The 17,351-nt window shown below is 40.0% G+C and overlaps 2 protein-coding genes across 3 annotated transcripts in view; one reads left to right on the top strand and one right to left on the bottom strand.

Moving 5' to 3' along the window:
* The window catches only part of ENAH (ENAH actin regulator), a 155,648-nt gene that overhangs the window by 85,337 nt on the left and 52,960 nt on the right, over window positions 1-17,351 (bottom strand). The gene's annotated exons all lie outside the window — the stretch shown is intronic.
* Window positions 7,832-8,418, top strand: LOC138090808 (large ribosomal subunit protein uL22-like). Its single transcript, XM_068986524.1, has one exon. It carries the CDS (start codon window positions 7,847-7,849, stop codon window positions 8,402-8,404), a length of 558 nt encoding a protein of 185 aa, XP_068842625.1. The 5' UTR covers window positions 7,832-7,846; the 3' UTR covers window positions 8,405-8,418.

Genomic DNA, 17,351 nt, shown 5'->3' on the forward strand with positions numbered 1-17,351 from the left:
AGGTCACCGGTGGCCCTGTTCCCTACAGGTCCTCAGGAACAGTCAGCCAGGCACTGCTACACCTCTCAGCTAGGCTAACATCTGCGGCCCCAGGAAGACGTTTTAAAGGAAGAGCCCTTCAGCACCTTTGCCCTTAAGAATAAGGGTGTAGAGTCTCTCATGGGGGAATGAGACAGGCTGGGGCCTGGGATCCTTCTCTGTAGTGCTGCAATGCTTGCACCGGGACAAACCTCTCCTCTAGCAACAAAATACAAGGGAACTATATGGGACTAAAAATAACTTCATGCATATGCCATAGACACAAATTCTAGACAAAAGATACAAAGAGACCAAAAAACCCAACTGCCTCTTTTGAAGAGCCTGGAGCAAAAGCAGGGTACTGAGCATGGCCCCACACGCAACACTACCAGAGTGGGCAGAACGCTGGGCCACCCTCCGGCCCGAACCCCGCACACCCCTACCCTCAACGCATACAAGGAACAAGCTCACCCCCAACTCAACAAGCGAGTGAGCAAGCAAGGGAACTGTCATTTGTCCTCACTCCCCTACTATAATATGGGCCCCAATAAAGCCTTGCTTGGAAAACAAAACAAAGGTCACAGAATTAACACATACATTATAAAGGATATTAAACATTCAAAGGCACACTTCATTTTTAAGGATACCAAACTTGAGGTCAATTAACCAATCAGTACAGATCACACTACATACAAGGGCTTCTTACGATACGGTACATTTTTGAAATGCTAACTAGCTTTTCTCCTTTCATATTCCATTCATAAATAAAACACTTGCTAAGAATGGGGGGATGCTGCTTGCTAATAACAATTAGGTGCTGCTGTCATAGCTCACTGATTGAAGGATAAAGGAAGAACACGGTGAATACCACTGACAAATAGCAGATTCAAATAATGGCAGCAAACATTTTCTACAAGGCAAGAAAACCATCTGTGAGGCGGCAGTTCCAAAGACACAGAAAGGCAACATTTCCAGTAAAGGCCACACAGTTGTAAACCACTCATCTTTCTAAGAGATACTAAAAGGTTTTTGTAAAAAGCAAAAATATCAATGTCACTACTTAACTCTTTTGTTCCATAACAACTATATTCATCTATGCATCAGTCCATTCTAAAGAAGATCAGCCCTGGGATTTCTTTGGAAGGAATGATGCTAAAGCTGAAACTCCAATACTTTGGCCACCTCATGCGAAGAGTTGACTCATTGGAAAAGACTTTGATGCTGGGAGGGAGGGATTGGGGGCAGGAGGAGAAAGGGACGACAGAGGATGAGATGGCTGGATGGCATCACGGACTCGATGGATGTGAGTCTGAGTGAACTCCGGGAGTTGGTGATGGACAGGGAGGCCTGGCGTACTGCGATTCATGGGGTCACAAAGAGTCGGACACGACTGAGTGACTGAACTGAAACTGAAGTACAAATGCAATCTAACGAATAACAGATCCACAGTCACCACAGAAAATGACCTGTGTATCTAAAGCAAAATACCATGTTTTAGAAAACACTTCAGCCAATCTGTTGGGTTATCCCACAGGATGACAAAAACCTCTTAAAGGAGAAATTAATCGTTAAATTAAACAATATACGGAAGTATCTGAAAGGAGGCACCTGCATGTTCAGAAGTAAGAATGATCTTTTTAAAAAATCTTTATGGTACTATTTGACTTTAATTATGAATACTGCTGACTCAAGCATAGAATGTGCAAAATTCTGTAAATGTGACTTGGCCAACAAAAAGGACCTGCCTCTGCCCACAGTATACCTGGAGGGAGGGGAATAACAGAACAAAAGCACGACAATTTCGGTATTCTTAGAACCACAAGAGAGAGAAGAAAACTAGGATGGAATTTATAACAGTTTGCAGAGAGGAAAGAAAATGAAATTACACTGCTGCTGCTAAGTCACTTCAGTCGTGTCCGACTCTGTGTGACCCCAGAGACAGCAGCCCACCAGGCTCCCCCGTCCCTGGGATTCTCCAGGCAAGAACACTGGAGTGGGTTGCCATTTCCTTCTCCAATGCATGAAAGTGAAAAGTGAAAGTGAAGTCACTCAGTCATGTCTGATACTTGGTAGGAAGTAAAAAGCGAATTAAGAAACATTAAGAAAATCTCGGCTGGAAAACTGCCTCTGCATGCAACTGGTGGCGGGGTACTAGAGGAACCTTGGTCTACTGCTGAGAAGCCCAGGTAAATCACGCCCCTCCTGCCTTTCCTGTGATACAGAAGACTGGGCAACAAAAGTAAAGCAAACGTTATTTTTAAAAAATCAGCTACAGCTGTTTCAGGAGACTGCACTCTACAAGAATCCACAGGTAAATATTTCTGGAATTTGTTTCAAAGTAATGCTTAACTGCAACACAAAAACCATAACAAAAATCAATGAAGGAAAATGTATTAATTTTTTTTACTATATACAGTCTTCAGTATGGATGGACATATCCCCAGTTATAGCCAAAAAGAATCCAAATCTCCTTATATTAATAAAGACCTAAAACCCAGAGACAAGTGACTGTAACTGAGTCAATAATAATCTTACTACTAATAATAACAAATACTAATATGAACATAATACTTAAGAAGAGCCACTCACTGTTCAGTGTGCTTTGTCTATATTATAATTCACTTATTTATTCAACAACTTTATTTGGGAGATACTTTTTAATATTCCCAGTCTACAGATAGGGAGTAGAGACAGAGAAGTGTGTGCTTAGTCTCTCAGTCGTGTCCAACTTTTTGCAATCCCGTGGACTGTAGCCCTCCAGGCTCCTCCGCCCATGGGGGTTCTCCAGGCAAGAATACTGGAGTGGGTTGCCATGCTTGCATCCAGGGGATCTTCCCAACCCAGGGATTGAACCCAGGTCTCCTGCACTGCAGGAGGATTCTTTATGGGTTCTTTACCATCTGAGCCACCAGGGAAGCTGAAATTAATTTAAAGAACTTATTGTAGGAAGCAACAGAAATGGAACTCAAAGCAGCCAGTCTGCTTCAGAGTTTGGACTTATGACCACTCGAATAAGAGAGCTAAAGTCTACCTAACTACCGATTATATTAGCTCAACAAAATTAACTCCTCAGAAGTTATTATGTCTGTGTTATTCTTCATGTTATATTTAATTTGAAGCTAAAGGGAGGGAATATACATATTCGCTGAAATTGATGTTCCTGTAGAAATAAACAAGGATTCTTTTGAAGATTTCATGAGAGAAAACTATACCTTATACTATTACAAAAACATATCTGAGGGGCTTAACCATGTGGCTCGGTGGTAAAGAACCTGCCTACCAGGGTTTGATCCCTGGGTCGGGAAGATCCTCTGGAGAATGGAATGGTAACCCACTCCAGTATCCTGCCAGGAGAATCCCATGGACAGAGGAACCTAGTGGGCTAAAGCCCATGGGGTTACGAAGAGTCTGACATGACTCAGGAGACTGAGAACACCCACGTGACAATGCTTGGTTTGGAAAAGCCCGAAACAACCATCTCTGGGTTTTCTTTAAAAAAGCAAAACGTATCTAAGGCTATCACAGAGCTTCCCTTGTTGCTCAGTCAGTAAAGCATCTGCCTGCAATGCAGGAGACCCAAGTTTGATTCCTGAGTTGGGAAGAACCCCTGGAGAAGGAAATGGCAACCCACTCCAGTATTCTTGCCTGGAGAATCCCATGAACGGAGGAGCCTGGCGGGCTGCAGTCCACGTGGTCGCTAAACCCCTACCACCACCAGGCTATCACAGAGTTTTTAAAAGATAGCAGTACAAAACACATGCATAAAATAAGTATTTCAGGGAAACTTCCCTTCAAATTGAACCTCAATGTTCTTCAAAGAATTCATGAAGACAAAAATCCGTGGGAAGCATTGTAGTCATCAAACTAGACACACACAACACACATGCACACAAATGGAGAATATAAATATAACAGGATTTTTCAAAGCAAGTCATATGGTAGAATACACCCACCATCCCATGATGTTAAACTACTCTGATTTTGTTACTACACGATGTAAGAATTTAACGTTATAGGGAGGACGTGAACTTTAAAATATACTAGCCAATGAGGAATACAGCTCTCATTTTTCAAAAAATGAATAGACAAAATTAAATAATACAAGAAATGGTAATGATTTTCATCCAAGTTAGTAAAGTACTGACTAGAAAGTTAAGATAAAATTTCAATTTAAAACTACAGAAAAAAAAAAGATTCTTTCAAGTAAATGAAAACAAAGAGAGGGTTGGATATGAATACAGATAGAACTAGGACTAGGGGTAACACTATAATTATTTACTAAAGTCTCCCCAACTAAATTGGGATGGTAAGGCCTTGTTTTACTAATATATTTATATTAGCTGGTATTAAAGCCCCTACTTTTAGGAGCCCACTAAATTTCTGCTGAGTCAAAGACTTGGTGCAGAATGAAGGTGATAATTTTTTTTTAAGTACAAGATAAAAAACCTCCATTTTATGGCTGAGTTCTAGACAGTTAAAAGTGCCAGAAATCTCACCTTTAAATGAGTGGCTGATTTACTGTCTGACTCCCCTAAAATTGGACACATCTGAATTATAATCTAAATCCAAAATTACTATAGAAATGTGAACGGTCAGCAGACCCAGTAATATCTGGTGTGTGGCTTATTTTCTAAAATACCATAAACATCAGCATCTTAAATTACACCAAGTGTACACATATTGTTAATTATTCTTTAAACCAGTCATTACAACAAGATGAAACTCTTATGAAAAGGTTTTCTTCTGGTGAGACTTTTAATGAAAACTCTGTATGAAAAGTTCAGTCTTTCACAAAAAGATGTGTTAACACCACTTGTAACTAGGCGAAGTTTAATGTAACAACTACTTGGGTACCTAGTATTTGTATTTTTAACTAGTAGAAATCTCTCTTGTCTGCTACAGATGTCTTTTCAATCAAAAAACTTAAAGCTAATTGCTCTCTGTGCCCACCTGTACTAGGTAACTTCTGAGATAGCCCACCCCCAAAGCAGAGACTTAAACAGACATCTGTACATCAATACTCACAGCAGCACTCTTCAGCCCAAAGGTGGAACCACCCCAATGTTCATCAATGGATGAATGGATAAATAAAATGTGGTATATAAAACATATTCTTCAGACACAGAAAAAATCCTGACACATGGATTTTACATATATATCATCCATATATACATGCAACCCGCTCCAGTATTCTTGTCTGGAAAATCCCACGGACAGAGGAACCCAATGGGCTACAGCCCATAGAGTCGGACACGACTGAAGCAACTTAGCACAGCACATATATCCTATATATATAACATGATATACATGTACACCATGATATATATCACCCATATATAGTATGGATGAACCCTGATGACATTAAAGTGAAAGTGAAGTTGCTCAGTCGTGTCCGACTCTGCGACCCCATGGACTGTAGCCTACCAGGCTCCTCAGTCCATGGAATTTTCCAGGCAAGAGTACTGGAGTGGGTTGCCATTTCCTTCTCCAGCGGATCTTCCCAACCCAGGGCACGGCACGCAGACACTTTACCATCTGAACCACCAGGGAGATCCCTGATGACATTAGGCTAAGCTAAATAAGCCAGACACAAAAGGATAAATACTGTTCAATTCCACTTATATAGAGCACCTACAGTAGTCAAACTACTAGAGACAGAAGGCAGAATGGTGGTGGCCAGGAGCTGCGGAGAGGGAAGGAGAGGGAGTAACTATTTAATGGATAGTTTTAAAATGCTGGGAAGATCAAAGAGTTCTCGAGATGGCTGGTGGTGACCGTTACACAACAATGTGAATGTACTTAAGGTCACTGAACTGTGCACACTAAACGTGGTTAAAATACCTAAAACTTTGTATCATGTATACTTTACCATAATTAAAAATATATAATAGCTTTAAATATTAAGAAAATGTGAAAACATTTTTTTTAAGTATTTTTGTCTTTCAAGGAATAAAACTTTATTAGTTTATTCCCAGTCATATTTGGTTAAAGGTTGTACCTTAACACAAATCTTAAAATTTTTATATTAATGCAGAAAACACAAATAATGACATTGTCTAGAATTAATCCAACATGTTATAATGAATATTTAACGTTATCTTATGTCCTGTTATTTGAGATGCTTTGCTACTCATTCTTCTTTCTGTAAGACATTTCTTTGGGCTGTACTAACAACCATTAGCTTCCTGGTTATAAACTTTGGTTTATAATTTCCCCCAGCTGTATGTTTCTGGCTCCCATTACTAGAACAATTACAAGAAATAATTTGCTTCTTTTTTCCTCCTCCCAACCACACAAAAAAAGATGGCTCCCAATGACCACCACCACCTGGTACTCATGCCTGCAAGCACTGAATTCAACCAATAACTATGTGAGTGAGTATAGAAGCCCCCTCCCCTCATGATGACTTCTATTAAGACTACAGCCCTGGCCAACATCTTGACAGCAATTGTTGAGAAACCCTGAGCCAGGGGACCTATGTGCTGTGCTTAGTTGCTCAGTCATTTCCAACTCTTTGCGACCCCATGGACTGGGGCCCACCAGGCTCCTCTGTCCATGGGGATTCTCCAGGCAAGAATACTGGAATGGATTGCCATGCCCTCTTCCAGGGGATCTTCCCAGCTCAGGGATCGAACCCAGGTCTCCTGCACTGCAGGCGGATTCTTTACCATCTGAGCCACCAGGGAAGCAGGGGACCTGTACTCTTGTCTAATCCACATAAACTGTGTGATAATGAATAAGTACTGTTTTAAACTACTAAGTATTGCTGTAATTTTACTGTGTTGCCATAAATAACTAATATACCACCACCCCAGCCCCTCTTGCCTGTCCCCCAAGATCTTAAACTTATTTTTCCCCCCATTATTTAAGTTCCAGGTATACAACATAATGATTCAGTATTTGTATATATTGTAAAATGACCACCACATTAAGTCCATCACCACAGTTAAAATTATTTTTCTTGTGATGAGAACTTTTAAGGGCTCTCTCACCAACATGCAAACATATAATATGGTATTTTATGTAAACTTACAAGTCAAGACAATCTCAGATTTCACATACACATAGGGCTCATATACTGTATCTACCCACTCATCCGGTAACTGACCTTAAGTTTTCAAACATCAATTCTCAGTGAATGAGCACATCTACTAAACTTTCATCAATAGCCTAACAGCTCACAAAAGTAAGTACATTTAGAAATGGTCAGCGACAGGAAGGAAAATACAGGAAAACACTTCACTTGGCAATACAACTTGCTTCCCTATCCTAGCAAATCTTCCCATTAATAAGAACTGAAGCAACTGATTAGAAATGTTGCCATTTCCTGAACTTTTCTGCCTCACAATATTTTCATCAGGCTGTAAAAACTATAAAAGGTTCCATTCACCAAAAAATACAATCATAAATGTTCAAAACACATGAAGCAAAAACTGAAAGAATCGTGCACTGTATCAGTGCATCAAATCAACACTTTACACTTCCACAATCTTGTATGTTAAGTTTATCTCAGTACAGCCAAGAAAAACACTGACATAAGGAGAGGACAACAATTTTCACAATTAGTTGCAAATTTTAACACCACCTCTCAGTTAACTATTAAAACTAGACACTAATTTATAAAGTACATTTTAAAAAAAATACTGAACACACAGAAAACCTGAAACCTATTAACCACTATGACTTAACTGATATTTCAAAAGCATTACTGCAACAACTGCAGAATATACATTCTTTTCAAGTACACAGTATGATCACCAAAACAGATGCTACACAAGCCCATTAAAAAATTCTCAAGAGGGTAAGCGGCCTGAGGTGACTCCTAAAAATGGTGCGCTATTCACTTGACCCAGAAAACCCCACAAAATCATGCAAATCAAGAGGTTCAAATCTTCGTGTACACTTTAAGAACACTCGTGAAACCGCCCAGGCCATAAAGGGTATGCATATCCGAAACGCCACCAAGTATCTGAAGGACGTCACGTTAAAGAAGCAGTGTGTGCCATTCCGCCGCTACAACGGTGGAGTTGGCAGGTGTGCACAGGCCAAACAGTGGGGCTGGACTCAGGGTCGATGGCCCAAAAAGAGTGCTGAATTTTTACTACACATGCTCAAAAATGCAGAGAGTAATGCTGAACTTAAGGGCTTAGATGTAGATTCTCTGGTCATTGAGCACATCCAAGTGAACAAAGCCCCCAAGATGCGACGCAGCAGGACTTACAGAGCTCACAGTCGGATCAACCCCTACATGAGCTCTCCCTGCCACATTGAGATGATCCTTACTGAAAAAGAACAGATTGTTCCTAAACCAGAAGAGGAGGTTGCACAGAAGAAAAAGATATCCCAGAAGAAACTGAAGAAACAAAAACTTATGGCCCGGGAATAAATGCCGCAAAAAATAAATGCAAATAAAAGTAAAAAAAAAAAAAAAATTCTCAAGAAATGTAAAATAACTGAAAGCATACAGAGTAAAACCTCTGACCACAATGGAATTAAATTTGAAGTTAATTACATTAGGCTTCCTAAAAAAACTGGGAGGGGGGATTTGTAAAATATACACATAAGTGATTCATGAGTCAGAGAAGAAAACACAAGGATATTAGAAAGTATTTCAAATTAAATCATTATGAAAATATGACAAATAAAAATCATGAGATGTAGCTAAAGTAATGTTTAGTGGTTAATGCTTATGAATGCTGTATTAGAAAAGAAGGTCTCATACCAGATATCAGATCATGGCATCTGGTCCCATCACTTCATGGGAAACAGATGTGGAAACAGTGTCAGATTTTATTTTGGGGGGCTCCAAAATCACTGCAGATGATGATTATGAAATTAAAAGACGCTTACTCCTTGGAAGGAAGGTTATGACCAACCTAGATAGCATATTCAAAAGCAGAGACATTACTTTGTCAACAAAGGTCCGTCTAGTCAAGGCTATGGTTTTTCCAGTGGTCATGTATGGATGTGAGAGTTGGACTGTGAAGAAAGCTGAGCACCAAAGAATTGATGCTTTTGAACTGTGGTGTTGGAGAAGACTCTTGAGAGTCCCTTGGACTGCAAGGAGATCCAACCAGTCCATTCTAAAGGAGATCAGTCCTGGGTGTTCATTGGAAGGAATGATGCTGAAGCTGAAACTCCAGTACTTTGGCCACCTCATGTGAAGAGTTGATTTATCAGAAAAGACTCTGATGCTGGGAGGGATTGGGGGTAGGAGAAGGGGACGGCAGAGGATGAGATGGCTGGATGGCATCACCGACTCGATGGACATGGGTTTGAGTAGACTCTGGAGTTGGTGATGGACAGGGAGGCTTGGTGTGCTGCGATTCATGGGGTTGCAAAGAGTCGGACATGACTGAGCGACTGAACTGAAGTTAGAAAAGAGCAAAGAAAACCCAAAGGAAGTAGGACAAAGAAAATAAAGAAATCAGTGAAACAGAAAACAGTAAGAAAAGTAAAATTTCTAGTTGAACTTATCAAGAAAAAGAGAGAAAATAAAATACCTAATAATAGGAATGAAAGAGGACTTATCACTACAGATTCTATAAATACTTCAATAATACTAAGGGAATTTGATGAACACGTTATGCCACCTAATTTGACAAATTAGATGAAACTGGAAAAATTTCTAAAAACTAAATTGACATAAAATGAGAAAAAATCTAAGTAGCTTTATCTATTAAAGAAATTACTGAGCTTCCCACAAATAAAACTCCAGACACAGGGGTGCTCTAGTGAACTGTATCAAATATTTAAGGAAAACACAACATCCATTTTACACAAACTCTCAGGAAACAGAGGAGAAATCATTTCTAGTTGGTTTGATGAGGCCAGCATGACTCTAATTCTAAAACTTGACAAAGACGTTACAAACAAAATGACGTTGCCTTTCCATAATACAGATTTGACAATGAATAAAATATAACAAAGTCAAAATTAGTAGTATATCTAGAGAATAATTAAATATTCTTTATGCTAGGAATGTACAGTTGACTTAGCATTTGAAATCCAAAGTAATTCACACATTAATAGAATCCAGGAGAAAAACTGTGCCCTGCAAAAGATGCAGGAAAAGCACTGGATAAAATGCAGTATCTGTCATAACAGGAACACTCAGCAAACTAGGAACAGAAGGGAATTTCCTTGATATGAAGAGCATCTACAGAAATAGCTATAACTAACATTATACTTCACTGCGGCATACTGAACTCCTTCCCCCTAAGATGAAGTACAAGGCAAGGATGGCCCTTCTCACCACTTCTGTTCAACACTGCAGTGGCAATCCGAGCCTTTGCACCAAGACACATAAGTAACAAAAAGACTAGAAAAAGTAATGCCTTCTAAATGCAAATGACAAATATTTATATAAATAAATCCTACTAAATCCTCAAAGGCAGCTACTATAACTAGTAAGTGAATTTAGCAAGGTTGCAAGATTCAAATATTTGACTTAGTAATAAATTTAATATCAATACGCAAGGTCTCTATGCTGAACATTATAAAACACTGGTAAGAGAAATTAAAGACAACTCAGATTTTAAAAAGTATACTACAGTCATATATTGGAAGACTCAATAATGATATAAAGGCTCCCTCAAATTAATCTATGGATTAAATGCAATTCCAATGAAAATCCCAGGAAACGTTTTTGCAGAAATTGAGTCTAAAATCTACATGGAAATACAAAGAACACAGTATATCCAAAACAACACTGAAGAAGAATGTTAGAAGGCTAACACTATCCGATTTCAAGACATAAAGCTTTAGCAAACAAGAGTATGATATTGACTTCAAGACAGACAAATATATCAATGAAACAAGAGTTAAAAACATGGATTGATTTTGTTTTTTACAAAGACGCAAAGACGTATTAGTGGAGAAAAGAGTCTTTTCAATTCATAAGTACTGGAACAACCAAATATGCACACAGAAAAACATAAATCTCAACCTAGACCTCACACCATACAAAAGAATTAATTCAAGATTATCACACACACAAAAAAAGATTATCACAGACTTTAACATAAAACCTAGACTCAAAACTTTTAGAAGAAAACATAAGGAGACATGAGTTGAGGGTAAGCAAAGGTTTCACCAATAATCAAAGAAAAAAGTAGGCAGGTTAAAATGTTCCCTCATTAGAAACCACCTTTAAGAAAATGCATGACGTAGAAATTACATCTCAATAAAGCTGCTACAGAAAGGAAAGAAACTAGGAGATTTAGGCCACAAGGGAATGGACAGGGAAGGTACAGATGCGTAAAAAAAAATTTACAAAACATAAATCTGAAAAGCATCCAGGCTGCATTTTCAAAACTCAATAACTAAAAGACAACTAATAAAATATTGGGCAAATAATTTGAACAAACGTCACAAAAAGGTGATACACAAATGCTCAGTAAATCCATGTAAAAGTGTTGAACATCATTAACCATCAGGGAAATACAAATTAAATTCACAATGTAATGTCACTACCCATCCACCAGAAGAGGTAGAATGTGGTGCAGCTGTAACTCCCATACAGTACTGATGGAAATAAAAAACCGTCACACTCAAGATATAGAACAAAACACACACTTAACCTCTGACCCTTCAATTCCAACGCTAGATATTGCCAAAAACTAGAAAAAGCCCAGGTATCTGCCAATACCAAAGACAATACAATTCATATAACAGTGTATGATTGAGCAAGAAATACAAACAACAGAAACAAGCAACAACACAGTGTTGAAAGCATCAGTTGCTCAGTCATGTCCGACTCTTTGCAACCTCATGGACTATAGCCCACCAGGCTCTTTTGTCTGGAATTCTCCAGACAAAAATACTGGAATGGGTAGCCATTCCCTTCCCGACCCAGGAACTGAACTCCAGTCTCCCGCACTGCAGGCAGATTTTTTACCCTCTGAGCCACCAGGGAAGCACCAACAATATAGATGAATAGCAAAAACATCCTGGGAGGGAAACCTCACACAAGAATGTGTACTTTATGATTCCTAATAGATGAAGTTCTTGATTAGGAAATAATTACAGTGGAAATTAAACAGTGGTTGTTTGGGGGGGGGGAGGGGCAGACAGTGAAAATGAGGATGATGTGGGAAGAGGCTTCAGGGAACTCTGCAATCAGTCCCAGAATGTTTTGTATCTTAAAAAAGATTTGGGTTACACAGGTGTGTGCATCTCTCAAAACTTACCAGGTGATCTGCACAATTCACTGTATATATTTTACAACAAAAGGGAAAAAACTGCAGTATAGAGCCCTAGGTAATGATATACATACAGGAAATGGTGCGCTGATGACTCCACAGACATACGACTAGATAGATATGTGATAAAACAAGTTTACTGAAGTGTTAAAGGTAGAATCTGGTAGATGGTGGGCTAATAAATTTTCACTGAACAATTCTTTCAATTATCCTGTGTGTTTACAATTTTTCATAGTAAACTGTTAGGGGTTGAGAGGTAAATTAACTAAACGTACATTCCTGTGTAGTCTCTCTATAAAGAAGCTAATTATGCAGACTCAACACCTATAATAAAAATTATTATTATGTAATATAGTACATTTTTTATTTTCAGTAATAAAAGGGAAAGACAAAAGACTGGCATGATTTACTTCTCCATGTTCATTCAAGAAAGAACTCTAAAATTTTAATTGAATGGGTTGAGAAACAATGTGCAGATGAAAAGAATCAACCTGGCAAGTAGTGTAGTGACTAATCCCTTCCCCCTTCACTCAAAATACACACATACAACCACCACCATCACCGAAGCTTAAATCGGAGTCCACACTCACAGTTTCAAATGATACCTGCTAGAAACTGGCAGCACAAAGAGATTTCCGGCCCATACTTCTAAGCACTAAACCCATATAGACAGCTGCCTAGTATGTATTTCTACTTACATATCACAAACACATGTCAGCATACAACCTATTTTCCTCCCTCACACATCTGCTCCTCCCTATTTACAATTCCAAGGAACGGACACAGAAGTCCTACTGTCTGGCGCCAGCCAGAAACCCAAATGCCACTCCAGACTGCTCCTCTGCTCTCATCCCCACATCAGTCACCAAGCCTAGTCAGCTCCACCACCTAAGTCTCTACCAATACCGCTCCCCCCAAATCTGTCCCACTGCCCCTGCTTTAATGCATTATCTCCGGAATTACTACAGGGCCCTCCAAAATAGCATTCCTACCTATACCCCCTCTGGGTAGAAGCTCGATAATCAGCACTTTCTGCACAAGAATAAGCATCTTAACACTACCTAGAAAATATAATGTCCCATTATTTCTCCATAAGAGGCTCCAGTTAAGAATATTTTAATTAGGACCCTTTACAACACAGATTTACATTTCTGCTGGTTTCACTAATCTTCATTTTCCATTAAAACTAATAAAAAGTTTATTCATATTACCACATCACTTTAATCATTAAGACCAGATAACAGTGATGATCTTAGATTTCACTACAGAACTGTTACTAAGCCTAAGTTACCAAAATCATTGATCTACAAACTATACTTCCCTCCCTGCTCCCAAAACAACTTGTACTTCAATAAGGTTTCAAATTTCTTTCTGAGACCTTAACGTTAGCACTAGATTCTACAGGGCACAGAGGGTATCTTTAAAAGTGCTAAAGCATGGGAGTTAAGAGTGAAGTTGAAGCTGAATCAACTTCAGTTCCAGCTCTGTCATTCCCAATGAACACATACATGTAACCTTGAACAAGCTGCTGTTTAGACTAAGCCTCCCGATGGATCCGACAGTAGAGAGTCCACCTGCAATACAGGAGACCCAGTTTTAATCCCTGGGTTGGGAAGAACCCCTACAGAAGGAAACGGCAACTCACTCCAGTATCCTTGCCTGGAGAATCCCGTGGACAGAGGAGCCTGGTGGGCTACAGTCCACGCGGTCTCAAACAGTCAGACATAAATGACCAACTAACACTCTCACTTCACTTTCCTGATTCCTAAACTGGAATGATAATAGTTCCTGTGTCATAGAACTGCTGTGAGAGTAAAACCACGTACTTCCACTTCTCGGCACATCACTGGCATTCAATAATGTTTTACCATTATTATTATTATAGCAGCATTAGCAACAGCATTTTAGTAAATGAGGACAGCAAATAAGTGGGATTCCAGAATCACACCTGATGGCAACACTACTAAAGAACTGAAGTGCACCCTTAACATTTGATGTGCTGACAAACAAACCTAAAGATCCATGGCATTCATGGAGTCATCCTTCAACCAATATAAGACTCAGAACATCCCACTCTTCCAGTCTGGTGCAATAAGTGAGCTTGATCAGATTCCTATCACCTGCATGCCAATGGGGCTGTCTTCATTTCTACACATCCCTGGGTACCTATTTACTTTGGTGACTACTACAGACTCAGTTCAGTTCACTCACTCAGTCATGTCCAACTCTTTGCGACCCCATGGACTGCAGCATACCAGGCCTCCCTGTCCATCACCAACTCTCGGAGATTACTCAAACTCACACCCATCAAGTCGGTGATGCCACTCAACCATTTCATTCTCTGTTGTCCCCTTCTCCTCCTGCCTTCTTTCCTAGCATCAAGGTCTATTTGAATGAGTTAGTTTTTTCCATCAGGTGGCCAAAGTATTGAAGTTTCAGCTTCAGCATCAGTCCTTCCAATGAATATTCAAGACTGGTTTCCTTTAGGATTGACTGGTTGTATCTCCTTGCAATCCAAGGGACTCAAGAATCTGCAACATCTTAGCTCAAAAGCATCAATTCTTCGGCGCTCAGCTTTCTTTACAGTCCAACTCTCATATCCATATATGACTACTGGAAAAACCACAGCACAGGCTACAGTAGTTATTTATGGATTTGGGAATTCATAATAGCCTTGGAATATCACAAGCATACTGCTGCAAGTGGCTGTTGCTTAGCACATCTCTATGGGGCTAGAATATAATTCTAGCTTCATGTTTCAATTTAGCTGCTTCTGCACGTGACTTAACAAGGACTATGGACTACTCAGGGGATTCTCAGGCGGCACTAGAGGTAAAGAACCCACCTGCTAATGCAGGAGACATAAGAGACGCAGGTTTGATTCCTGGGTCGGGAATACTCCCTGGAGGAGGGCATGGCAACCCACTCCAGCATTCTTGCCGGGAAAATCCCGTGGACAGAGGAGCCTGGCGGGCTACAGTCACAAAGATTCGGACACTACTGAGGCGACTTAGCACACATAGCACATGGACTATTCAAGTCCTAAAAAGTTGCTTTTTTGTTAATTTTTAACAGTTGACTTAAAAGTTAACTTAAAATAAGATATATATATAAATATGATATTCAGGTAAATAGGCTATTTAGTCAGTTAAACTAATTATAAATACACTAAATCAATCACAAACATTTCTCATGCTTAAAAACAACCACCCAAGGAAAGTCTGGTTTACCTATTACTTTAAGGAAACTCTTAATTTCCCAAGAGTGTTTCTTGAACATTCATGGTTCCAGACCAGATATTTATATAGTTTGGCAAATACATTCAACATCCACCAGCTGCCAAGTCTTGTTCAAAACTACTTTTTTGAGTGGTGAAATTCTGCCCTGAAAAACAGCCTGTCCACTACAGCTGGGAAAACATACTTCTCTCCTCTTTCTCCATATATAGGTCTTCTACACAGACCAGGAATTCAGCCCCTAAATATGACAGACCATATCATCCTTGGCACAAATTAGCTAAACCGAACATCAGCATACTTTAGTTCTGAGGACTAGACTATGATGACTACCCAAAAACAAATATTCCAGAAAAAGCAGCTGAAGATTACAAGATGCCACACAGCAGGCTTTCAACACACATACCCTAAAGGAGTCTAGGAGCCCTACAGAGCCTACAGAAAACAAATTTCTTGGAAGTTTCGCATTAAAATGTAGTGAAAGTGAAAACATTAAGTCACTCAGTCGTGTCCGACTCTTTGCAACCCTATGGACTGCAGCCCACCAGATTCCTCAGTCCATGGGATTTCTCAGGCAAGAATACTGGAGTCGGTAGCCACTCTGCTTCCCAACCCAGGGATGAAATGTAGTTGAGCGTTCTGCAATTCACGCCATTACCCAGCCTACTTTAACACGATGTTCTTCCCAAATATTTTTCAGTGAAACTTATGTTCCAGGTAGAGAGGCCACATTTGTCTGACGATCTGCTTCATACACAAGCATACTGCAGCACGTCCCTGGGGTACAGACAAGAACTCCGGCAGTGTGAGAGGACCCAATCACCAAGAGTGCGGGCAGCCCTACAAAAGGAAGCCTGAACTGCACAGGGGATACCAAGGCTTCACGCGGGCGCTGGCAAGTGGAAGAGAGTCTGTATCAATAGACGGAAAGCCAGCAGTCACGTGACTGACACGGACAACACAATAAACACGGTTAAAAGCTGACAGTGATTCAGGAATCACTAGCATAGGATGTTCTGTCACGCACCTTGGGGGTGTGTTCTGAAAGTAATTATAGCACAGCATGATCAAAGAGAATGGCTGACCGTAATCTGAAAAACAGCAGCCCCACTTTTATCACTCATCTTCAGCCAAACATAAACAGCTTGACATTTAAGAAAATTTTGAATTTCCTGTTCTGTACTTCTACAAAATGTTCAAACAAGATGTAATGATAATTATTATTTTTATTTTTTTTAAGTTGCTTGACTAGAATGCCTTTCAGCTCAGTCGCTCAGTCGTGTCCAACTCTTGGCGACCCCATGAATCACAGCACGCCAGGCCTCCCTGTCCATCACCAACTCCCGGAGTTCACTCAGACCTCATGTCCATCAAGTCCGTGATGCCATCCAGCCATATCATCCTGGGTCGTCCCCTTCTCCTCCTGCCTCCAATCCCTCCCAGCATCAGAGTCTTTTCCAATGAGTCAATTCTTCGCATGAGGTGGCCAAAGTACTGGAGCTTCAGCTTTAGCATCATTCCTTCCAAAGAAATCCCAGGGTTGATCTCCTTCAGAATGGACTGGTTGGATCTCCTTGCAGTCCAAGGGACCCTCAAGAGTCTTCTCCAACACCACAGTTCAAAAGCATCAATTCTTCGGTGCTCAGCCTTCTTCACAGTCCAACTCTCACATCCATACATGACCACAGGAAAAACCATAGCCTTGACTAGACAGACCTTAGTCGGTAAAGTAATGTCTCTGCTTTTGAATATGCTATCTAGGTTGGTCATAACTTTTCTTCCAAGGAGTAAGCATCTTTTAATTTCATGGCTGCAGTCACCATCTGCAGTGATTTTGGAGCCCAAAACAATAAAATCTGACACTGTTTCCACTGTCTCCCCATCTATTTCCCTT

Source organism: Capricornis sumatraensis, chromosome 14 (genome assembly GCF_032405125.1).
Source record: "Capricornis sumatraensis isolate serow.1 chromosome 14, serow.2, whole genome shotgun sequence".
NCBI lineage: Eukaryota > Metazoa > Chordata > Mammalia > Artiodactyla > Bovidae > Capricornis > Capricornis sumatraensis.

Coding starts and splice junctions, on each gene's coding strand:
- LOC138090808 (XM_068986524.1), top strand. CDS start 7,847: ATGGTGCGCTATTCACTTGACCCAGAAAACCCCACAAAATCATGCAAA.